Source organism: Sebastes fasciatus, chromosome 22, assembly GCF_043250625.1.
Source record: "Sebastes fasciatus isolate fSebFas1 chromosome 22, fSebFas1.pri, whole genome shotgun sequence".
NCBI lineage: Eukaryota > Metazoa > Chordata > Actinopteri > Perciformes > Sebastidae > Sebastes > Sebastes fasciatus.
The window spans coordinates 20,054,841-20,080,651 of NC_133816.1; the positions used below are offsets into that span (position 1 = coordinate 20,054,841).

A 25,811-nucleotide genomic window follows, 5' to 3' on the forward strand; every position below is an offset into this window, starting at 1 on the left:
TTTTTACTCCACTACGTTAGTTTGGAGGCTACTCTATAGGTATTTATTACTTTGTAGGTTAAAATTCTACATAAAAACATATGATCATCTTATAAAACAAATGATGCATCGTATATAAAACTCAGTTGCCAGTTTATTAGGTACACCTAGCTAAAACGACTGCATAATATAAGGAACACCTCTCAGCAGCACTACAAGTTGCCTCCAGCCCTTAAAATGACCTTTTATGTTGAACTAAGGCTGCAAGTGACGATTACTTTCATTATCGGTGAATCTGCTGATTATTTTCTCCATTAATCAATGGATGAGTTTTTGCTCTAAAATGAAAAAAGTGAAATATGTCCAATGGAATTTCAAAGATATCCAGTTTAAAACAATAATAAGACTATGAAAAGTAGCACAATTCAGTGGCCATTCTGCACGATTAGTACTTCAATACTTTTGATACTTAACTACATCTTATTACTTATCTTCATACTTCTGTGTTTTACTTAATGTTACTATGAGGAACTTTCATTTAGTGTCGATTTTGGCGGTCCCAGTGAACAAAAGCGGTGTCTGAGCACCGGAGTCCCTTTTAGAAAACCTCTCATTTTGCTGCAGCAGGGTCTAGCAGTCTGCCCCGCTCAGTCCTGGTTCTGGTTCTCCCGTGCCCCCCTTCCCTTCAGCGTGCCCAGCAATACGTCCTGGCTCTCCAGCAGCGTGGCGTCGGTGTTGGCCCCCAGCGGGAACTTGCATGAGTTCGTTGAAATTGAACCCGATGGCACCGATGACGAGCGTTAAGAATAACTATATATATCTCTGATGGTCTCGTTTCCTTATGTAGGTCATATAGAGGCATCAGTATTAAATTGAGACTGTTTCATAACCAGTTAAAAGTTCCTCGTGGTAACTTTAAGTCCATTATTGAATGCAGTTACTTTTACTTAAGAGAAGGATTTGAAAGCTTCGTCTCTTGTGAGGAAGGGAATTACCATTCCAATGGTGCAGCTGATACCATGAAGTAGCTCAGTGACTCTTTTTTAATCTGTATTGGCTAAATTAACACATAAATTAAACATTATTTCTTGTAGTTATCAATGGAGTTTTTTTTTTTAAAGTCACATTTCAGTTTAATAACACGCTGGAGGGGAAAAAAACTACAACTGCTAGTCCTCTTATGCTATTGATCCATCTGATACAATGCATAACTGACATTTGTCATTTTTTGGATTTGCATTTCACTCATCGTTAAATTCAGGAAAGTACAACAAAAAAAGTGCGAGAGACTTAATTGAGGTCAACTTGTTCAGTCACTTGTCACTGATGACAGTTCCCCCTCTTTCTGCGGGTTCTTATTAGGCCTCTGGTGCTCTGCGACGACTCCTGATTGGATCTTGCACAGTTGGAAGGTACCTCCAATTATTGGCCTGTGGCTATGAGATGATGGAGAGAGGCCGAGAGAACAGAGAAATAGAGAAGAAAGTAATGACGAGGAGAGAGAGAGAGAGAGAGAGAGAGAAGGAGACACAGCTAAGTAGTGCAGAGCAGGAGAGGGAAAAGATTGCTTTAGGTAATTAGAGAAGTGACAACTTTGATTTCCACATGAGTGGGGGGCTTTCTCTGGCTCACTCCGGCAGCCACCCTCGCTGCAAATCCACCGTGGCCGAGATGAAAGGTGCCGAGGATCCTGTCGAAAGCGAGAAGAGAGAGGGGAAGAAATGAGAAGGAGCGCGTTGGATTGATAGCTGCTGCGCACATGAAAGATGAGCGAGCAGTTAAAACAGTGAGATGTCATTTGTTTCAAATGCATGCCGACACGAGCGGTGGGTGATGTCTTTACATTGAACAAAGCAGTGTGGTGGGTAGGTAAATCGCTTGCTTTTCCCGCGCGCTCCACATGAAGAAACACAACTTGCCTGCAATCTTTGGCTTCAAAGAAAAAAATGCACTGCAAAAAAATGTGTCATCTTTTCATGTACATTTTATCCATTTTTGGGCCCCTTAAAGGGATAGCTCTGGTGTTTTGAAGTGGGGTTGCATGAGGTACTTATCCATAGTCAGTGTATTACCTACAGTAGATGACGGGAGAAACAGATGGGAGTACCAGCACGGGAGCAAAGCAATGTACTGCTGTGGACGGGGGCAGCGGCAAAACAGATTTTAGACACCGAGCCTCACCGAAAAAAAATATAGATTTATAGATTTTTTTTTTAGGTGTCTAAAATACCTGTCCACAGCAGTACATTGCTTTGCTCCCGTGCGGTGATTTCTGTCCGTTTCTCCCATAGACTGTGTATGACAGCTCCCCAAAAGTGAAACCAAAACATCTGGATCGCCCCCTGGTGGCTGGCTGCAGTATCGGTCATAAACCCCGCCCCCTCCGTGTTAGCGGACGGGACATGGGCCAAAATAAAAAGTCAAAGTACACGTCAAATAATGTACGTTCAAGTGTTCTGATGAGGTTTGATGTTATAAAAAGGGGGTGAGACATCATGATTGGCAGCTATGAGTCTCTCTCTCGCTGACAAGCTGCGGCCATGCTTGGCTCGCGATTAGTTTGGGCGGGACCTCGATGCCGCGGCTCGATCTCTACTGTGCAGACTCTGGTTCCAAATGACGTCAAAAGCACGAGATGGCAGCCGCTGTATCCGGGATATTTTGGTTCCACGTGTGTCGTCCATCTATATATACAGTCTATGGTTTCTCCTACTGTAGGTAATACACTAAGTACCTCATCAAACCCCACTTCAAAACACCTGAACTATCCCCTGCTTGATAAGATGGATATTTCTGCAGGGAGGCATTTAGTAGTACAGGGGTTACAGTACATAGGGCAGTGCTTCTTGTTCCCATCTGTTCCAAAACATCCAGTGGATATGAGAGCAATCCATCTAAAGTTACCTAATGAAAAACAGAATGAGGCTAGCTTGACAGAGAGCGGTTTCTGTGAGAGGGAGGGAGAGCGGGGATGGCCGGTGGCCAATCGTCTCCAATGTAATCTCCATTCTTGTGGATGGATTTCCAATGTGGGTGTCCTGTACAAGGGCATCTGGCTGCCTGCAGAGCTACATGATATACAGTTGGCTCCTTGGAGAGTCTCCACACACACACACACATTCACGTGTACTAACACAGACGCACACATATGTACTGATAGGGAAGGAGAGACAGAACAGCGTGTGATTCATATGCTGGATTATCAGACATAGAAACTCTACACTACGAGCAACCCGCTCCGTTCTCTCAGTCGTCCTCCACCTTGCTTTGTGTCTCCCTAAGGTGCCAGTCAATCAGCGTGCCCTTGCCCTGCCCCTAGCACAGCAGCTGTGATACCTACCCAGGACGGGTCCCAGCATGGCTGTTAATCCAGCCGATGCTCCAGGCGCCAAACACGGGGAGGAGGGCAGATAGGTTTCTGGCTTCCAGGGTGGAGATACCACCTGTGTTTCAGAGAGGGGGGCGTTGTGAGCCTCGGGGAGTGGGGGGGTCCAGAGCCGCAGGCATGTTGGCTGGTGTGGATAAGTATGGACTGGCCTCTGTTGTTTTGGCTCATATCTCAGATTACGTTTCATTTAACACCCTGACATTGTCGTATACGATGGAAAAGACCTCTAGTTACGGCGGTGTTTGACAAGTTGGGAGTGAGAACGGGTTGCTTAAAGAGACAGGCGCTAAAACGGAGGGTGAATACAGGTATATTCAGACAGACCCATGAAACCCAGAAAGTCAAGGAAGGTCTCATTTGTATAGGCTAAGTTACAGCCTGTTTACACATTGGCAATAAAAAAATATTGGAAAATTTTTATACGTGTAAAAACTTACACACAGTCCCTTTTAAAGGGACTATTTGTAACTTTCAGAAATGCTCGTTAACAGCGACACCTGTGGCCGTGAAATCAACGAAAGTCAGCGTCGAGCTCGCGCTTGCTCGCTCTACATAGACATGAACGAGCATCGCTCAAAACAGTGAGGCGACAGACGTCAGCTAAAACCACAATATCACTCTATATTTCAGCTGCTTGGCAGTAATGTTAGCTGACCAGACAAAGGTTTCTCCATGAATCACTGCTGATCCTGGTGTTGGCTTTTCCTGCCTCAGCGCAGGCTCAGGCAGCGGGGTTCCTCAACGAGTTGCATTATCGCCTCCCGACCGCAGCCGGCAGCCGCAGGGAGACACCGGCACCCGGTAACGAGACTACAACGTAACACGTGGAGGAGCCCCGTCACTTCACAAGACACAGAAGACCTCTGTTGGTCTGGAGGAGCTGCAGCATTTATTTCTGCACAAACGTCCCCTGTACATTCACTAGATATTCTCAGAGCTAAACTAACTCTTCTGCAGTGTGGAGTGAGCGCGCCTTCACATCTAGAGGTGGAGCGAGTACGCGAGAACGCACGCTCTGTCTGAGTGAAGGAGAGCAGGCAGCGGAGACGAGGCTCCGGCCACACGCGAGCGCGCATATGCGAACGCGCATGTGTCCCGACCCGCTACATTTATACGCTTAAAAACTTACATACAGTCCCTTTAAGATGTTAATCTGCATGTAAACATACTGTAGCCACTGATGTCCGTTAGTCAAGGTTGGATATTTAGGAACGAATATCTGCCTCAACAGTTTAAACAAACAAATTTGCTAGTTTATTTTCCTCTCTCCTGTATATCAGATTTTCTTGAGCGCCAGGTCCGATAGCATTGTTTCGCCATCTCTCCCATCAAGCTAAGGGAATAGTGTTGGGAGCGGAGCAAGTACGATAATGGCGGTGAGGGAGAAGACAAGGGCCCAGCTGTTTAATCTATCCCCCCATTCTCATGAAGAGCAGGCTTCTGCTGGTGGGGGAGGAGAGCGAGGAGGGAAAAGTTTCACTGGTTCACTCAGAATGACTTATTTCTCCAAGGATCCCAGTGCAAACACATGCAAACAAACAAGCAGGACACGGAGGAGTTTGGATTCTCTGACAGCGCGGCGTGGATGACACACAACAAAACCCGTCCAACAGAACTTTGTGGGATTATTTTCCTGCGGCTCTGCATACTCCTCATTCATCACATCACGTTCTGCTCTCCGTGCTCTCCATCACTTCCCCACTTTTCTTCTCCTTGTCCATATTTTTGTTTTGAGTAGATACACAACACCATTGTTTGTTGATTCCTACGCCATTTTCTGGTTGTTGATTAGGATGTTGTCACTCAGCTCGTGCTTGCCAGGGAAAGAATATACACACATTTGCATACTGTACACACTCTTATTACTTCCCCCACTTTACACTTAGACAGACTCTCTGTGTGTGTGTGTGTGTGTGTGTGTGTGTGTGTGTGTGTGTGTGTGTGTGTGTGTGTGTGTGTGTGTGTGTGTGTGTGTGTGTGTAGTAATGGATGGCAGCGCCTGTGTCTCAATGTAACACATTTAATCTCCTAGTAATAAACTCACTCTGTTAACAGGCAATGAAGAAGGATGGAGGCATAGGCGTAGTTTACGTTAGTTCAGGGGGCTTCTGGCTGTAGCCAGAAATATATATACGGATTTAAATATTATCTTTATCTGTTATAAAAACTCAGAACTAAAAATGTATGTATTGATTAATAATATTGACCTTGTGTCTTCTTATTGACAGAATAAGAATTAAAAAATATAACTTTTAACTAGGGATGCTAATTTTGAAAAGTGTTCTTAACCGATAACCGACCCTCGTTAACCGATTATTAACCGTTAACCGACAAGATTTGTGCCTCGTACCAGCTACAGGAGCACAACAGATATTCGTTGACGGGTTCCCCAGTTCACCGTCCGGGAGCGTTAACTTAGCAGCTACGTGTAGTGTCGCGGACATGCAGCGACTTTCCCAGTAAAAGTCTCCACCGCACATTTAGTTTAGTTTAGCAGGTTGTCAGCTGTGTGTCTGCCCGGCATAACTTTAGCGAGTGTCCAACAAACAGTGTGTATTTGTGCTACGTTAGCAGCTCTAGCATTGCCGGAGGCTTCGTGCTCGCCGCCGCCACACACGTAGTCTGCGTAACTTTAGTGTGTTTCCGACAGACCGTGTGTGTGTTGGCGGTGAGTGTGAGGTTGTTAGTGTAGTTATAGCTGTGAACGTAGGTGTAGCAGTGTGTGTACAGTTTATTTGTCGGTGAGTAAGTGCTACGAAACTACAACTCCTCCGCTAGGCTCAAGCGAGCCAGAGACCCGACTTCCTGTATCCTGCAACTCCGGTTCCGTCTCTTAAGGTGGTCTGTTAAGGTGGACCAGCTTTTCTCCTTAAAGTGACGAGCCGCTCCTCTGAGCCGCTCAGCTTTTTAATTAATTATTAATATTTCTTTTAACCGTTTTAACCGATAGCGTTATCGGTTAAAATGCTTAATGTCGGTTAACGGTTAATTATTAACATCCCTACTTTTAACTAACAGCGACCTCTAGCGACCATAGTAATTATGACAGGAGCAGAAGCCGAAGTCCGACGGTGTATTATAGACAGTGTGAAACTCTGTAATGGGTTTTTACCCAGGAGACCGGAGTCAGCATCCCGTGTGAAACCAACAATATGTAGGTGTCTTTCTGTTCGTAGTTATTTTAGCCCAAAATAGAACGTTTAAGAAATAAGGAACAGAGGGCGAAGAAGGGAGGAAGACATTTAATATGAGTTGATGAATGAATAGAGACGATAGTGGAGGATGGAAGGAGTAAAAAGCTAAAGAAGAAATAAAGGAAACGGGGGAATTGGGAGACAAAAAGGAGGTAGTGAAAGTGCAAGGAGATAATTGGGCATGGAAGGAAATAGGGAGAAGGAAATCAAAATGGACGGAGGGTAAGAACAAGGACAGAGTGAAGTGTGGATGAATGATTGTTTGAGAACAAGGGAAGGACAACCGGAGAAGAGGAGGGAAAAGAAGCAAGCTAGAATAAGTGAGCGAAACAAGGATTTAAGGAAAGAGTGATGGAAGCAGAAAAGGAAGGAAACATTCCATAGAGGAGGATTTGAGGAGTCATTTCCAGACTGCGGCGTCCAACAGCTGCCACCAGAGGGAGAAGTACATCTCTCCAGCTGATGCTCCTCATCAACTCTTACATGGTTGATAAAATGGACCCCTTCATTGGATTACTGGAAGTGTGATTCAGACAAGAAAGTTAGAAGAGGGAGGAGGTTTAGTCAGATCTGTGGACGAGGTAGCAGTAGGAGAAGAAGAACATGCACGCACACGATTGATTCATCTCACTAAGGACCGCTGCCTCCCACTATTTTCCTTTCGCTCTGTTATTATTTTGATCGCCTTTTCTCAACAACCTCGCCCCTCTCATTTTATCCCCTCCGTCTTCTCCATCTCCCTCTCCCCCGTGCTACCAGCAGCGTCTGCCTCTCCCTCCCTGCTTCAGTGATTGCTGCAGAGCGCCCATGTCATCTCTAAAGTAGGCTTGTGTGTGCGTGCCGTGCACTGTAATTGCTGCGCTGCCTTTTTTCCCCCCAGAAGGCAGAGTGCTACCTAGCTAATCTTAAGTGCAGTGTGAACACATGCATGTAATTGGTGACACAAACATACAGCTTTCTGAACAGTGGCGCTGAGAATTGTTTTAAATAAATGGCTCCACCATGCAGATTCTTCAGACCCCCCGTAGGGTTAATTGAGGTATTATTGCAGGTAATAAAAAGCAGCATTACCGGCAATTATATATTATGGAGAGGTGAAAACATCCACTAACAATCTGTCATTCCAGAGCTACAGGTGCAGCTTGTGAATGAGTCATATAGTACGTCGCCTACTGTTACATGTTGCTTGCTTCTCCATCCATCTGCCAGCTATCGTTCATTCCACTCCTTCCTCACCCGTTCAACCCTCATCATCATTTTCACAGTGGCCGTCTTTCCCCGCGCACAAACAACCGTTCACAGCACGCTCACGCACACACACCTCCTCAGCCTGTGTGAGCCATTATTGCGCAGGCATGCGTGGGTAGAGGGACCCCTGGGAAGTGGAAGTAGGTACTGCAGAACTGAGAGGTGGTCTATTTTAGATCACTGCAGCAGCACAGAGCAGCGGGGGGAAGCGAAATCAAAGTATACTAGTTAGGATGCAGGATATACTTCAGAGCTCGTCTGTTTACTGTTTTTTGGTCCCAAACTGCGCTTCAGTCTCTCCGCAGACAATTTCATCAGCCAACGGCTCTCCGACATTTCATGTGGGGCCCAAAATTGCTCATATTGTGTTGTCAGAGACTTGAGATTGTGTTGATTTGGGGGAGAAATCACAGATACAATTCATCACAACATCTATTTCACCGCAATTATGTATTTGGTTCATTTTGGTTACAGTGGCTAATTATAACAGAGTAAATAGAAGTTACTTGTACTCATGAGTAGCTTGATTCTTCTGAATTCTGTAGTGTTTGGGGTAGTGGGGGGTAATTAAGTACCCTTCAAACGTACTGTAAGGTTCACACCTTAACAAAAATCGTTCGTTCAACGTTGTCGTCATTCCGTCCAGATCCCCAAATAAGCCACAAACGAGCTGTAGGCACAGTAACTTCAGTCTGACGTGAAAGACAGGAGATGTAATCCAGTTTTAAAAAAACGTTTACTGAAAGACGTTTTAAATTACATTGTGTCACACGGTAGAAAAAGGGACAGGAGCTCAGACGGAGGGTGAAAAGAGGTGCTGCAGCACAGCAGCTATGAGAAAAGTAAAGTGTTTTTTCAACATTAGAGCATGTAAACATGTTCTACACTCTAAAAAACATCCACTGGCTCAACTTAAAAAAATTAAGGTAACAAATTGCATGGATCTTTTTAAGTATTTCCAACTATGGCATTATTGAGTAAATCCTATGAGTCTTTTGTAGTCTGACTAACTCAATTGATTAAGTTCAACCAACTTGATTTGCTTTGATATCTAAAGGCTTAATTAAGTTTAACCAACTTAATATTAATCCAAACATTGTGTTGATATTAAGTTGGTTGAACTTAATTAAGCCTTTAGAGGTGCACTGGGCTCTGATTGGCTAGTTCGAACCTTCACATGACCTCTTTGTCCTATCCCTAACATTGACTTAGTATTTATTCTAAATTAATATAATTTTAAGTAAAGACAATGTTCATTTTTCAGTTTGACCGACTTATTTTATTAAGTCTTCAACTGACTAAAACAAGTACTGTTTCTAACCCCAAGAATCGTTTTTTAGAGTCTAGTAGAAACCCCAAAAATACGTATGAGCTGAAGTTTTGTTGCCTAAACCTAAAGAAGCCTTTTTGTTTGTGTTCAAAACGTGACGTTTCAGTAAGAACGTGTTGCTTTTAAGTTTCACTTTCACTTTTACAACGTAGAAAGGCGTAGTAGGCCCCTAATCACCCACATCTATGGTGCTTATGGCGAGTGATAACGCCTATTTAATGGCCTGATAACAGTCGAATCAGGTGCAAGTAAGGAAGAGACTTTGGATGACATGAAACATGAAATGATATGCTTCCTGTGGTTGGTTTGAATGGTGCGCCCTTCAAGGCGGAACAGAGAGCGGTTTCGGTTCAACCGCACAACACAAGGCTGGTGTGAGCGAGCCCTTAGAGTTGAATTGTCTCCCGTTGTGTGTCGCAAGTGACACATTTTTGATTCAGTTTCTCATGAATGTTGTAAATGGGATCATTTCCAGTAAATTTGAATAATAATGGTATGTTCCTCCTCAAGGACTCCTGGGGATTCCCTGACCCTATTTTTGGGAATCACTGTGCTAGGATAGCCTATAATCTGCGAATATTGCCGTTTGACATAGACAATAAATCCTAATTAAGCCTCTGACATTGCCACCATATTAGACTTCATCAAACCCCCAGCCTGGCCACCATCAGCCCTCGTCTCCCTTAATTCCAGCTCCGGTTCTATTGACAGTGCTGGAGATGTACGCAGCATGACCCAGAGGTTGATTGAAGCGAAGTGAGGGATAATAACTTAGCGCAGCGGCGATGAAACTTCTTTGACACGCTGATGAAGTGATGCTAATTGCCAAGTGCCACTGAGAAGTGCTCAATTAATGCTTAAGAGGGGTGGGGGGGGGAAACCTGAGAAAAACAGTTCCGACAGTTTCACTAAATCCTTTTCACTTCAGTTGAAGTAGAGGAGTCGGATTCAAAGTGAAGTGATGCTCCACGGGAAGAATGCCATCCTGTTGACGGATTTGGAAGGTGATGATTTTTTAATCACAAACTCTTTGTGTGCATTGGGAACTGAAATGTGTCTTCCTTGAAACAACCATGAAATGTGTTTTTAGTACTGTGCGATTATCTCATGCTCATGTGAAATAACAAATGCTTTATTGCTGACGTTGAAATGTCTTTTTTTTTTCCCTTGCTGTTTTTCATTCACAGTGTAGTAATTCTGATGTTCAATGATTTCTGAGTTCTGTTTGTGATTCTAGCTTAATTTATTTCATTACTGCTAATGCATTTCTGTCACTTTGCGTATAGCTATCACAGGTTTCTACAAATGTAATCACACTATATCTAAATAATTCATAAATCTGTTTAAAAAAACACTTAAACTCAAGGTAACTAGAATGCTGTTAACTTGTCTAACCGAACAACCCCAAAACACATCCTCAAGTTCTTCCTGTCCTAACTAAAGCTGATTTTAAAGTACATAACCTGCTAAACCTTTGCCATGTTGCCCTTCTAACCTCTAACCTTTCAACTTCCAGATTCCTTTGTAACCTCTCTTAATTTGTCTTCTCCAAATTTTCTTAAAGGGAACTTTGATAATGAGCGCCTGGCTATTGCTAGACAAAGAATCCCATACCGACTTGGTCGGGTAGTTGACGAGTGGCTACTCGACAAAGGTAATAAAATCCCTTTAACTCCACTAATGATCTAACCGCCTAACCTACCGTTAACCACCACTCTGGAGGAGGTGCAGTGCCACGCAGCAGGGGTGTCTTTAACAGAACTGTAGGTCCCCTTTAATCCACCGCAAATCTAACAGTAATTGGCTGATATATCTAAACTCATTAAATTATTCCTTATCTCAATTGGTATCTGACAACCAACCTGACAATCAGATATTGTCGGAAGATTTATTTTCTATCATATATTTGCCATAATTCTACATCCCAGTTTGCCCAGTTGAGGCAGTTCAATGTGTAATAATTGGCAAAATTATTATTTTCAATAATACGCAGATATCCAGGGGACCATATCCAAAGCACCTTAAACTGGGGCTGCATCTCTTCAGAGCATTAACCCCCAAATAACCCGACATAACCCCCTAATAACTACATGTAAATAGCCTACTGATTCTTCTTTCCTGTGTCTTTTGTTGGCTGAATGTGAATTTGCATTGACTACATTTGGTCATTCATGAAACCAAAAATTACTACTGGACTTTTTTCCAAGAAAAAAAAAAAATGAACCCCCCCCCCCCTCCATGAAAGTCACTAAAAGTTAAAGGGACTGTTGAAGTGTTTGTTCAGTAACCAGTCCGCATTAATTTGCGGCATGCGGGCGCGCATTTCCCGCCCCCGACGTCACGCATAACCAACGCCACCAACGAGTGTCCAATGTGGTGCCATCGAAGTGATGATTCTTTAACCCTTTGAGTGCCGAACGTCCCAACCTCTTTTGTCTTTGTCTTGTGCCGTGTGTTTGTGCTGCTGAAGGTGGTTGATTCTAAAAATAAAAATATAGAGAGAGAGGAGTAAAATAAATCAGAAAGACAGCTGAATGGAGCCGAGTCTTAAAATAGTTCCTGTGTTGCAGTAAAAGCATCGCAGGTATGTGTTTCTCATGCATAATGTGAAGTCAGGTAGTTTCAAACAAGAAGAAGAAGAGCACATTTAGCAGAATATAACCTGCAGTATAGGATGAGAATCTATATAAATGGATGGTTTTGGGTGTAGATTATCAGAAGGTCCAGACTTTACAGTTAAGCTTTGCAGACAGTAGCTTTTCTATTTGCATATTTTGAATTTAGAGCTTGAAGCATTTAGCTTTAGGGGCTCCTTTTGAAACTGTATAGTGAAGGATAACACATACTGGGATGAATTCAGAAGTTAAAGTTTGTCTCCGAGAGGAAAATGAAGTATTCATGCGACAGACGAAACAGGATAAGTGAAGCGCTTGCATATTTATTTCATGGAAACAAAACAATCCTTGCATTCATCTCCAGCTCCTGTAAAACCGACTTCTCCGGTACGTCGGGAGGGGGAATGCACTTCTGTTTAGGGTAGTTAGGACACAAATAAGAATTCAAAAAGGCTTGGGAGATTAAAGTTGAATGAAATACCGGATCAATAAGAAATGACTTATCCACTTATAAAATGATTTGTGCATGCCATGAAAGTCTAAAGAGAATGAAAGTGAATGCATTATTCTCTTTCTTCTATAGTTTGAAAATGAGTCCAATCATCTAGATGAGCAGGAAGACGAAATAAACAAATAATCCCCCATCAAGTGTGAGGGCTTTGATCAGGGCGCGCTTTCAGAGAAGAGAAACGTCGCTCATTTGTTAATTTGATTGGATTCGTTAAAGATAAATGTCATACGCACGTCATGGACTGAAGAGGCACAGTGGTTTTTGGAATTTCTCGAAGATGCGTTTGAGACGTGTTAGTCTAGATAATGAGGGGGATTAGCGGACATTTCCGAGCTCAAAGGGTTAAAGCCGTTTGTTGCTTTGATGAGGAAGCGGCTAGAACTTAAAGCTAAGAAGCTTCTAAGCAGAATCTAACCACCTAACAGCAAATCAAACTCCATCCACACTAACCGCTGAGGGCTTCTCTCTCTCATGGCTCTCCCCACCTTCCACTGCTAAATTGAAACCATTCGAGACCTTCTCCCAGCTTTGCCCCGCTGGTGACAAATTCAGAGAGCCCTCAGTTATAACCTTGTTATAAATGATGTTTAACGCAATTGGACCTTGGATGTCAGTATTTGGAAGAACTTGGACAGGTTTGCGGCGATCGCTTTGGGACAAAAACGAAATAAAAAGAAAGCTAACTAAGTTCTAACTACTTCTAAAAGAAACAAAATCTCCAGCTGGCATCTTCCCTTCCCTCGTCTCCACTTAATGCAAAACTCAGAGGGTTAAAACGAAGCAAATAACACCAAATTCAAAAACAAATGATGCATCTGCTCTGGATTATTTCAACAAAAATGTGTTTGAAATTGAGGTCCCTTTAACATTTATTGTTTTCACCACTAAAGAATGATGTTTTGAATGTACTGTGCTATGTGTCATTTGCTGTGCAGGATGAAGGGTGTATGAACATTTGAAGCAGAGTTACAGACTGTTGTGTGGTAAACAGCCTGCACCATTCATCCTGTAATAAACGTCCAGTAATAGTCCAGGCTGTGTTACCAATATGATGTGTTGGCCTCCAGTATGTGGGGATTTTATTACATGAATGCCTCAAAGGGTCTTGACCGGAGTGCACGAAACAGTCAGCCCCACGGGTCTCCTCTCCAAGTGCTTTTAATGTTTCCATCAACTCTGTGAAATTCAACGAAACTCCACATTTCTCATCGGCGCCACAACAGCACCATTCATCTCAAGACTCGTTCATGTTCATGTGTGGACAGAAACAAAATAAGAGCGCTAATCGCCCGCAATCACTCTTCACAAATCGGTGTTTTAGTCCCACTGGGATGTAATGGGAGTCATTGGAGCCAGCAGTGTCCTAGAGGAGAGCAGTGCTGTGGCACCGCACTGTGTCACTGCGTCTTATTCCGGAAGCCCTTATCCCATCTCAGCGACTGTGTGTGAGGCAGATCAGAGCGGGCATCTCTGGCCGACTCTGCCCGCTGACTAAATCTAAAGCGGCAGCCATTACAGGGACCCAATGGAGGGGAAAAGTCAGGGTGCCAAAAGTTTTCAACAGCTATATCCGAGCCAAAACTTACTCAGACGCATCCCCTCTTCCTTGCGCCGTTTTCTAGCCTTGTGATGGATCTGTCATTCCAGGTTTTTCTGCTCCGTTCCTGCCCCTCATTCGCCTTTATTCCTCCTGTTCTGGCTGGACGGCAGAGGGCCGGCCCTACAAATGCAAAAGTCTGTCACTGAGTGATGAAGTTACACGATTGGTCGGCCGAGTGTTGGAGTTTCCTCATTAGCCGTTGTTCTTTCAAAATAAAAAAGCGGGAAACAGTCTTTTATGCAAATGAGCCCATCCAGCTAGGGATGTGACGGTGAGGAAAATTTCCCACTGGTTAATAAACTTGCGACAACACCGGTGTTACAGATTACACCGGACAATGACGGTTAATATGTATAGCGCGCTTACTTTGATCTTTACCGTCGGGTGGCTGTGTGTCTGGCCTCTCTGGTCCAGCTTTTGCAGCGGCGACGCAGGGGTCTAACGTTACACCGGCTATGACTGCTCCGTCCTCCTTGCGCCGATTGCCTCATTAACGTTACGGTTCCCTTATTGCACTGGGTCTAAATATGAAAACAACAGTGGGAGCGGTGGGTACGTAGTGTAATCGGTGTGTGCCCGACCACCGTGTAACACCGGTAACAACAACGACCACAACAAGCCTACGTCATGGCGACGCGTCCGGCTCACGAAACTTGGACCGAGCTGTCAAACTAGGCGATCTAGTTCTAAAATGAAACAAGATTCAGCAGTGGCAATCAGGTGCATTCAACGATAGGGTACGTCACCGCTTGAACGGCCAGTTGAGTGGAGCAGCGCGTCCTCTAGTGTCCTCGCCAGACCTGGTGGACATGTACTGCTGGATTTTACATTATAGACATGTCCACTGACTATTTGTCTAACAAGTTAGACCATACACCGTCCAGCCATACTGTATGCTCGGTTTTGACCAAGTCTTTTTTTCCCTGACCATCAACGCCAGCCCTCACTGAAAACCTGGCGAGCATTTCAGTGTACCTTCTTTCTTTAGAAACCGTTATAATGTGTTTTAGCTTTCCTGATCTCATCTGGGAGCTCCACTAGAAAATAGAGATTACACATAACCAGCAAGAATCAATTCCCCTTAGCTGTTCCCTTTTTTGCAGATGAGCAAGGAAGCGAATAAAGCTCCCCCGAAGAATCAGAGCTTTATATCTTCTTCTGGCGAGGAGTCTATCCCTTCGGAGCTCGCCAACAGCATGACGATCAAGCTCTAAGTTGAGCTACACGAGTGCAGGGAGTAATACTACAACTGCACTCGGTCTCTGTGGCCTAAAAGCTCGAGCAAGGCTGGAGAACCAGGTTTAATGTTCAGCGTTTAATGGTGTGGTGTGAGCTCCCCCATTCCCTAATCAAAGGCAATCAAGTCCTCCCACTTGGTGTGGGGCCAGAGTCCAAATCAACATCTCCAGGCAAGGCGCTGGTCCAGATCTGCTATTCATGATCCCAGCTTCATTTCAGAGATGCTCTCACATCAGGCCGCAGTCAACAGAGCGTAAATCCGTCTAGAGTCTGTCTGTCGGCAACCCCATGGTGAGCTTTGTACCCTGCCGAGTGACTGTTGTTCTCATTTGATCTCTCTGCACTGTTCTGGCCATATTTGAGGGGAAGTAGGGGGGACATTGTATGAATTTTAACATGCTTGCTCATGAGTAGCGAAGAGGCTCTGAAAGAAGCTTTTATTTCATGGTCTCCTACCATGAAATGGCCTAAAAACAGCACAGTCACAGTTGGAGTGAATAAAAAGAGAGGAGATTGTCCCCAGCTAACCACCGTGCCATCTCTCTCTGTGTCTCTGCCTCGACAGTATCACCTCCTTAAGATCTATTTGCAGATATATGATCAGAGATAGAGCCACATCTGATTAAATCCCATGTACTGTCTCCAGAGTCCTGTACAATCTCGGCGCCCATCAGCCGCCTTCAAGGACCTCGGGGCTCCACGCTGCCTCGAGGCTTTTCAGTCTAGCTTCATGCCGCATTTGGCCCCTCATCTCCATTGTCAAACACAATTAATTCATAGTGTTCTACCCAAACTAACCCAACTTCTGAGGAGTAAAGAAGCAAAACGCTCTTAATTACCAAAGAGAGCCTTGTGCCGAGGAGATAACTTGGGAACACTTCATAATTGACTTTGTCAGCATCCCACCCCCGCCCCCATTGTGCTTCTTCGACTTCCTCCCTCCTTCTTCTCCTTTCTGTAGAGAAGAAAATGGAAATAGGGGGAGTTCTTGTTTGTTATATACTAGATATTCTGCAGGCGCATAAAGGATTTGTGAACACAAACCCATAAAGACCGTGCGTGTGAACGGTCCAACTTTCCGTTCTGCGCATCACAAAGCAGTGTATTGACTTAGGTGAATTCTGGGCCATCCCTCCCACCCAGCGACTCGGCAAAGAGAAAACATTTCAGATAGAAAGCTCCTCGCAACCATATGGCATCCCTCCTCTCGGTGAGATAACAGGAGTAGAAGGAGGATGAGAGAGGCGTAATGATGACGGTGGAGGGAGAGAGATACTGCTCTCTCCAGCTGCAGTCCTTTTCATATCCCCCTCCACCGAGGATGGGTACACTTAGATCACCTCCCTGCCTTTCAATCTCCCTCTACCTCCCTCCGACAATCACCTCCTCCAGGTTAGCCGCTCACCGCCAGGGGAGGGGCTAAGCCTGGCGAGAGCACAGTATCAAGCCGCCGTCCCCCTCCCCGTCCTCTCCGCCTACATCCTGGGGGTTGTAGCAGACATGCAGCCATTATTCCACAGCCTCTGACAAGCAATCTGTGCATTAGCTCGCCGAGCGTGGCCCAAGCCCGGCCCACTCCCCGGCTTGGCTCGGCTCAGCTAGTAATTACCGACCACCACTCATCTGAGACCAGCCACTTCTCTCTATGTTTAGAAAAAAAAGCCAGCCAGGGAGGATTGTGCATCGATGCAAAGCCGCCACCGGAAACTTGCTCTTACCTGCTCGCTTTACTTTTTTGGCCTTAGAAGTATTTGTAACTGACATCAGACGAGTGATGCAACCTGTACCCAACACATAAAACCCTTTAACTCTTTCATTAGAAAAATCCTCAGGTACACAGGAAGTGATGCCTTTTTTACATTACCTACAGAAACTCAAACTTTAGTACAACTTTCATCTTGTCTTGGGACATTTCTGTCTCCTAGGGTAGCATTACGCTCAATCAAAGTAATTGCTGAGATCTGGGGACGCGGCACTACTGCCATGAAGTCCAGCGGAGGAAGAAATACTATCAGTCACATGATCAGACAGCCCGAAATCTAGATTACAGTCGATGACGGTCGGCACGCCCCCAGTTTGGACAAACAGACAGGAGTACAGACACCACAGGCAGCAGAAAAACATATTTTCGCCACCTAAAAGAAACGCTCACCTAAAAAATCCGACATCCGTTTTAAGTGTATATTTTCAGCGCTTTATCTTACCGTCAGACAGCCCTTTCCTTCTCCTACTGAACTGAAAGTGAAACCTATCTATGCTCTCTCCAAAGCCAGCAGGCCTAGATACGTTTTACTTTCAGTTTGGTCCGCCGTCAGAAAATATACAGATAAATATTCAACCTTGTCATACCCACACAATAAACCAATAGGGCTGGGACGATACATCTATCTCACGATTCGATACGATACCCGGGTGCCGATTAAATATGAATTGTGATTCGATGTTATGATTTATTGCGATTTTTGTTAACTTTTTTAACACTAGACAATTGGAAAAAGTTGAATCATACACTTCTAGGGACCTTTACTCTGAAAAATATCTAAATTAATACATTAACATAATTGATTTTCAGCATGTATGTAGTCAGAGATGTCTTGAAGTCAAATATATCAGGCATTATTTATAAAGTTTTTTCCAGCAACCCAAAAATCAGGAATAAGAAATTAGTAGTATTTTCTTTTTAATTTATAAGGGTAATGTTTTAAACTACTGGTGAATATAATCCAATCAATCTTATTTTCATAAATATATATAATTTGTATATGCAGTTCTCTTTGTTAACACTTTATTTTGAAAACCAGACGTAGTCACACGTGTTTAATTCCGCTAAATTCGCCAAGTCCGTCTCTAGCTCTCCCCGTCAGCTCCTCATTTTGCTCTCTTTTGCCATTCTTCTCCCTAACTCCCTCTACTTACCATCTTACTCCCATGTACTGTATTACTGTATGTCTTCCTCTTCTTCAGCCACTGTCTTCAAGTGCATGATCCCTCTTGTTCTTCTTATCAAGCCTGTCATCCGCTCGCTCTCTCTCTCCGTGCCCTCGCTGTCTCTTTGACATTCTATCCTCATGCAGACTCGCTCTTTCCCTGTCCTACTCGTCTGTCATCCTCCCTTTCTCCTGTCATCTCTCTCATGTCCCCATTCTCTCAGTCCGTGTCCAACCTCTTCTTTCTTTAGCATCTCTCTCCCTCTCAGGCATTCGATAACTCCGTAGCTGCCCTATGGCCAGTACCAAAGTAAAGTAAATTACATATCAGTTTTCTTTAATAGCGATGATTTACTGTTTATCAGAGGGCTTCTCACGCCTCCGCGACGCCCGCGAGGCTATCAGCCACTAAGCCCCCTGGGTGATCCGACCAGAGGCGGGTGTGATTGTGGATGATAATGCCTTTAGAAATAGTCGTGCCCACCTCCTTTTACCCAGATGCCCTATTTAAGCAGCAATGAGTGTACAGCTCCTAGCCAGGATATACTGTGCTGTGTTTCCAGGCTGTAGGACAGCACCAGAGATTTAGCAAGATGCAGCACATCTGAAGCACGATTTCTAGGAGGAGGATTCACATGCCCAAGTATAATATATGTTTGACTACGCAGTCGTCCTCAGGCTGCCCCTCCACTTCTTTATGCTGCTTTAAAGGGATGTTAATAATCGGTTAAACGGTGAAAAGAAATATTAAAAATTAATTTAAAAGCTGAGCAAAACTCAGAGCAGCAGCTTGTTACTGAAAGGAGAATAGCTGGTCCACCCTAACAGCCCACTTTAAGAGAGTCTGAGCCGGCGTTGCAGATACAGGAAGTTGGCTCGGGTCTTGAACAAGCCCCTATGAAGAGCGCCCGTTGTTTTTCGCCGTGGCCAAACGGCGGTACTACAACTACCGTGTCCGTCACGTGATGCATTGGGCCCAAAAATACTTTTTCCCGTAGACTTACATTGGGAAAGAGACGTCTGTAACTCAGAGGATAAATTTTTTTAGGTGAATTAGCTTCCCAGTACAAACACTTGAATATCCCTAATTTAAATCATTAGGTCCTGCAAGTTGTTAAATACAGTAATAGCCGAATCCATAGTTACAACGGCGAGCACGAAGCCACCAGCAACGCTACATCCCCGAACTTAGCACAAACCAAACGGACGCAGTCTGTCGGACACTCGCTAACTTTGCGCCAGGCAGACCGAGTACCATTGCGCCGGGCAGACCGAGTAACGTCAAGCTGGGCAGACCGAGTAACGTCAAGCTGGGCAGACCGAGTAACGTCAAGCTGGGCAGACCGAGTAGCGTCAAGCTGGGCAGACCGAGTAGCGTCAAGCTGGGCAGACCGAGTAACGTCAAGCTGGGCAGACCGAGTAACGTCAAGCTGGGCAGACCGAGTAACGCTGTGCCGGGCAGACCGAGTAACGTCAAGCTGGGCAGACCGAGTAACGTTACGCCGGGCAGACACACGGCTGACAACCTCGCAACTAAACTAAATAGCTCAGAGGAGAGTTACTGGGAAAGTGGCTGCATGTGTCCTCGACAATTCACGCAGCATCGTGGCTACTAACTCTCCCGGACGGGTGAACTGGAGACTTGTCGGTTAACGGTTAATAATCGGTTAACGAGGGTCGGTTATCGGTTTAGAAAAAAAAATCAAAATTAGCATCCCGAGTGTCTTCACTCTCAGATTCCAGCGTGTTTCTATGCGTATCCCTTCATCACCCTGAGCTATTTTTACTCCGCCTTGTTGTGACATATTCGAGGGGCTTCTGTGTGCTACTTTGTGCGTTCCATGTTCCCTATGGATTTTATGAGAGCATACTATATGGATTTAAATGAAAGAGACTCACAGAGTTATGAGGGGGGGAAAGATGACTACATTAGCCGTCTTGTCTCTCACAGCAGTTACAGAATAGTTACACTGTATGTGCAGCGTCTCTGGCTGTCTCATCGTGAGGTTGCATCTAGGAAAATAGATAGGATAGAATAAAACGCTCACTCCAGGAAGATGTGACGTTGACAATTCATGCAAATTCAACCAATCCCTGTGACTCGCGTGACCTTTGTCCAATCACTGCAACTACTTAGTCAAAGCCTCTGGTACTGACAGTCTATAGCTCTACAGGGTAACCAGTATTTATAGCCACACTAGCGTCGTAGCATTTAGCTCGCTCCGAGAAGCTAGCAAGTCTTGTTTGAATATGCAGAACAATGACAGCGTTGCAACTGGCTGCTTCTTCCTCATCTATTTTATACACAAAGACCTAAATGTATTTTAATCATCCCATACCAAGCCTCTGCTGATTAACTGCCTGTCACCTTGGGGAGATACGCGAGAGGCAGCAGCCACCCAATCCCACCGTACCGACCCAACAGACCCTCATCAATGTGCAAACCTCGTATGCTGTGCTGTCTACTACACACACACAGTAAGCTGTCGAAACACACATACAATCACACAAAGGGAAAGGCGTATGTAAATAAATGTTGGGGGAAAATACACACTTCTTGAAAAGGCCACCTATCACACACACAAAGGTCATTTCACTGACACGTTTCATAAGCTATTACACACACACACACACACTCTCCTCTGCTGCAGCGCCACATCCAGCTCCGTCATATTAAGCGCAGTGATTGCTTGTCATGCAGAGGCTTCTCTCTCCTCCCCCACGCCGCTCCTCCGCCCCATCCCGCTAACGCCCGCCCGCCCGCCGCCCAAATTGGCTCTAAAACCACATGTCACTTTTGATTTGACCCGGCAGACCCTGAAACAATAACTTCATCAGGCCCTGTTAGAGTCTCGTCCTGACCAGACAGCTCCAAAAACAAACGCTGATTTCCCTTCATCTAGTCTGGAGGGCACCTTTCTTCTTTTCCGCTCTGTCTCGGACACGCAAATGGCCGTCACAGCGCTCGAGGCGCGTCAAAGACGTTGGCTGTATTCAAAACCACAGTATACAGTACATACTGCGTTCCTCAGTAGTATGCAGTATGAAGCGGTTAAAGCGATGTATTGTATTGTATGCATATTATCGAAAAATACAACTTACAATACAATTTTTTTGTTTATGTTATGTTTGTTTACTTTATAAGATACTGCAGGTTTAAACAATTTATTCCAACAGCTCTTAGTGAAGTGAGACAAACAGGATCATCAACGAGGGGAGACGGGAAATATAAAACATTGATCAACAAAACTGTTTTTTCAGTTGCAGCAACAAAACAGTGGGACTGATCTCCCTCCAGATATTAGAGTCATGTTGAAAAGGGTCATGTTGTCTCAGCAGGGATCTCTCTGCTACGCCCGCGGGCGATTGCGGAGCTTTTCAACTCCAAAGAGGCAGATAATCACAGGTTCCTGTTCATTTATAATGCACAATAGTGTTGTGATATTTAAACAAACTATCTGTCAACAAGGAAATAAAAGCCCCTCGTCTACAGACCGGTCTCTAGAGAGCTCCAGCCAGCTCATAGCGGTCTCTGAGCGTGCAGTCACGGCAGTTTGTGGAGTTTCTAAACTCCGAAAACGGTGGAGCAAATGTTCGATTCGCCATCTAATATCATAAAACTGTCAATATTCAAAATCTACACAGTTGATTTCTCGCCTCAAAATTTTGCAGAAGTGAATTTAGTGATGGAATAGCTATGAAAAATGTAAAGAAAACTAAACAGTTCTGGCTGCTGTTGTTGTAACCGCAGCCTGTACCGTTCCAGCACTTTGCATTGTGGGATACAGTATGCGAGGTAGACTGGTCCAATGCATACTGGAGATTTTGCTTTTGTTTGCATACTACATGCTGCATTTTGGCCAAATCAGTACGTACTACTAGTATAGTTTGCACTTTCGAATACAGACATTATGACGTGCTGTAGTTGCAACGTAGAATCATATACATGTAGGTTGCCGGGCGGATTCTTGGACACTTGCATGTGCACCAACTTTAGGAGGTATAACTAATCCCCCCTGCTGCATCATAATCATAAGCCGCCGCTTGTCAATATGGCTTACTCATGCCTGTGTCGCTGGCTCAGAGTGTAACTGTGGCACCAATAACTCCTCGGGAGTAAACTGTCCTGTCTGAACAGATCATCTTCTGACTTCTGAGTTGCTGCTCACACACAGCGAGAGTCGTTTTTTTTTTATTTTAAAGAAACTTGAGGTTGTTTGGTAAACCAAGAAGACTGACTATGGATGATGATGATGTGTGTCCTCGACTTCTCCGCATTGCACGACCCTTTGCTGGAGAGCAGGGGGCCGACTGGGGGCTGTTTGAAATGGGAGACCCTGTGGGCTGACGTGTGGGTGTGCCCTCTTGTCAAGGACACTGGAAGAGTGATACAAGAGGGACTGTAAGGTGTACTGAGACTGTTAATGTGCATTTGGGAGTGTGATGTTTCAAGGTTCTCTGTGTATGTACACCAGCATGGTTATTCGCCTGTATTTTTCTTGCTGATGTTCACAATTTGACAATCCATCCTTTCCCCCCATTATCACTCCCACACCAAACATGCTTAGTGATGAGATAATAGAGTGCGACTCAGCCATTATGTCAACAGTGCATATGCCAGACATTAAGCCTCATCATTATGAAGTTAGGGGACGGGAGCCTGGTCCCTTGTGAGCCCCTTCCGGGCCTAATGGTCTGATGATGGGATGACACATGTAATGGCCCATCTCAGTGGAATGGATGTGTCTCTCACATATAGCGAACATGCAGGTTTTTACGCCCACACACATGCATTAATAGGCATTATTTGTCTGATAGTCCCACCCACCTGGGTGTTACACATATGTCGGAACGAGCGCGCCCATATAGACCGATAGTAAATCATAATTACAGTGATGAAGTACCCTTCCAGCTCTCTTAATTGAAAACAAATGGGACTCAGCTCCGTCCCCTGGTGTCTCCGTGCTGATGAGTAGAAGGCTGTCCTCGCCGGCTCGCAATCCCACGGAGGAAACAATAGCAGCATTCAAAAGATATCCGGAGGATTCATTCGTCATCATTAAACACAAAGAAAGAAGTTTTCAGGAAAAAGACGTGTGCGTGAGGTGCAAATGTGCGGACATACAGGAGGAGCAGCTGTAGTCTTTCATACCCGTGTAAAAGGCCCAGACGCACCGAGCAAAGAAACAAAGAACTAGCGGCGACGAAGGACACCAGTTGCATCGCCTCACGTCGCCTTTGTCTTTGCCAAACCGTTGCACTCGAACGCACCGCAGAGACTAGAGCAGAAGGCCAACCACCATGTACGTTCTGCACCTGCGGGAGATAAATTGGCTTGCTTCCCTCACGTCCGTTTCTCTTCTCGTGCACCGATTCATTAAAGCTGAACAGCCAATCAGAGTGATTTCTCTCACAGACGGGCGCCGCCGCCGCCGTCGATTCAAACATGCTGAATCGGCCGAAAAAACTCCATCACGGGCAGACTAGTGCCCACGGTGCAGGATACACCGTTAAAACTAGGCAGACGGATGCTCACCGACGGCCCCAAACTGTCTGACGGCCTTAAAAAGCACCAAATCTGCATACATACAAACACTCCCATGAGCCCAGAGGGGTCTCTCGTTTCAGAGGTCCGTCCGGGTCTATATTTTTCTCTCAGATGCACACATTAGTGTGGTATCCCTTTCACAAACAAACACACTCCCTCTTTCCTTACATCCATTGATTTATCCGTAAAAGCTCTCTGGCTTCTCCTCTAAGTAATTACCTCATCAGGTCTGTTTTTAACCCACATCCTTCCAACTCGCAATCTCCCCCTCCCTCCTCTCTCCATCCTCCCTCACATCCACATGACTCATAATAGGGGTCAAAGTTCGCACCGCTCCGAGTGGCACGGTGGGACGTCCCCACGGAGAAAAACGTATAAATGAAACCATCAGCTGAAGAAAATACAGGCAGAAAAGCTACATGTGTTAGACCGCCCCCCACTCCACCCCTTCACCACAAGTCCTGGTAACACATTAGTATTGGACCCTGGTTAAATGGTCGACCCTTTCCTCCCTTCATCCAGCTATCCATCCAGATGAATGGTAATGACCACAGAGAGGTAGAGCCTCTGCTGAATTAAACATTTCCTTCCAATGAGGATCTTATTTTTCTCCTTCGGATGGCAGAGCGAGGTGACTTTTTTTTTTTTTTTCCCCGGCCGGCAGAGGTACTTTATCATTGTGCAGCTCAGGTGCATTGTGGGGTCAATGACACAGACCCAGCATTGTTCTAATATATTCCATCTCAGGGCAAATTAGATGCATTTCGCTGTGAACCTCCAGTCTCAGGGTCAAGCCGCAACTGGCCCGGCAATTTATTTGACTGCCAGATTCAGGCTGTCTTTTCGGAGGAAGTGGCACGTGCCCAGCCCCGTAATGTCTGCACCGGCAGCAAACCAGGGTCCAATCTCCCTAAAGTGTTGCCCGGGAAATCCCATGTGATTGAAACAGTCCCTCTATCTCCCCTGTCTCTCTGTTTCTGTATGACTTTGTGTTTCATGTTCGAGCTAACCCCGACACCATGACTGATTAGTATTCTTTGCCCTTTTTCTTTCCCCTCTTCCCCCATGGTTTCTCTTCTTCGTCACTTCTCCACATATCAGGTCGCCAGTTGACCATCTTCAACAGCCAGGCGTTCATCAAAATTGGTGGCGGTGGAGAGAAGGGGCGCCACTTCCAGGGCCAGATCTCAGGCCTGTACTACAACGGCCTGCAGGTGCTCAAACTGGCGGCCGAGGGCGACCCCAACGTCCAGACCCAGGGCAACCTGCGGCTGGTGGGCGACGTGCCCTCGGTGCTAACCACCGACACCACCTCCACCACACCGCTGGCTGATATGTCCACCACAATCATGGAGACAACCACCACCATGGCCACGACAACAACCCGCAAACAGCGCTCGCCCACCATGAGGGACAGTGTCACACAGGTGAGCAACCAGAGCTAACAGAAGGCCGGCGTTTTAGTCGCTGAGATATTTCGGTGCAGTTACTTTTAAGTGGCGCTCAGTCAGAGGGTCCACTAAATAACTTACTATAAATTATAAAATAGTTTTCTATCATTAAAAAGTGCATATCTACAGATCTACAGATGCCGATACGTATCATGATACTAGGGTAACGATTCAATATATTGCGATACTGTAAGCAAGGTGATATATTTAGATTTTTTAAATTTAATTTCAGAAAAACTCTTAGTCTAAAGAATACACCAGAATTACATCATTTTGGAATATAGGCAAAAACAACAAACATATACTGCATCCAAAAAACAACATGTTTTTTACCCCAAACTGCATGTGATTATCATAAAGTGGGAATGTCTGAAGGCCTTGAGATCGGGCACTTTGACTTCACATCTCTGCTTACATAAATACTAGGAATGCAAGATCAATACACGATATGTTTTGTGATACTGTATTGATTTTTAATTAATGGTTTACATGCAGAGGGGCAGACGGTGGACAAAAAGTAGTGCTATGATGTTTGATGTCACAGGGACTGGGATGAGTGAAGAAGATCCCAGTGCTCTGATTGCATTAAAACAACTTTTTTACTCAGATTTGATGTATGCAGTGGTGTGTTCGTTCTACTATGATAGAATTAGATTTTAAAAAATATATCGCAACTAGGGCTGTCAATTTATTAAAATATTTAATCGCAAATTAATCGTACATTTTTTATCTGTTCAAAATGCACCTTAAAGGGAGATTTGTCAAGTAATTAATACTCTTA

At 44.9% G+C, this 25,811-nt stretch overlaps 1 protein-coding gene across 16 annotated transcripts in view; it reads left to right on the forward strand.

Moving 5' to 3' along the window:
• Positions 1-25,811, forward strand: part of nrxn2b (neurexin 2b) — a 795,015-nt gene that overhangs the window by 744,621 nt on the left and 24,583 nt on the right. For 10 of the 16 annotated variants that reach the window (XM_074624795.1, XM_074624794.1, XM_074624809.1 and 7 more), the window contains 2 exons: positions 10,704-10,793; positions 24,681-25,006. In XM_074624795.1, the coding sequence (XP_074480896.1) occupies positions 10,704-10,793; positions 24,681-25,006 (416 nt within the window). The remainder of the gene's footprint in view (positions 1-10,703; positions 10,794-24,680; positions 25,007-25,811) is intronic. The other 6 variants (XM_074624804.1, XM_074624805.1, XM_074624807.1 and 3 more) reach the window with 1 other exon arrangement.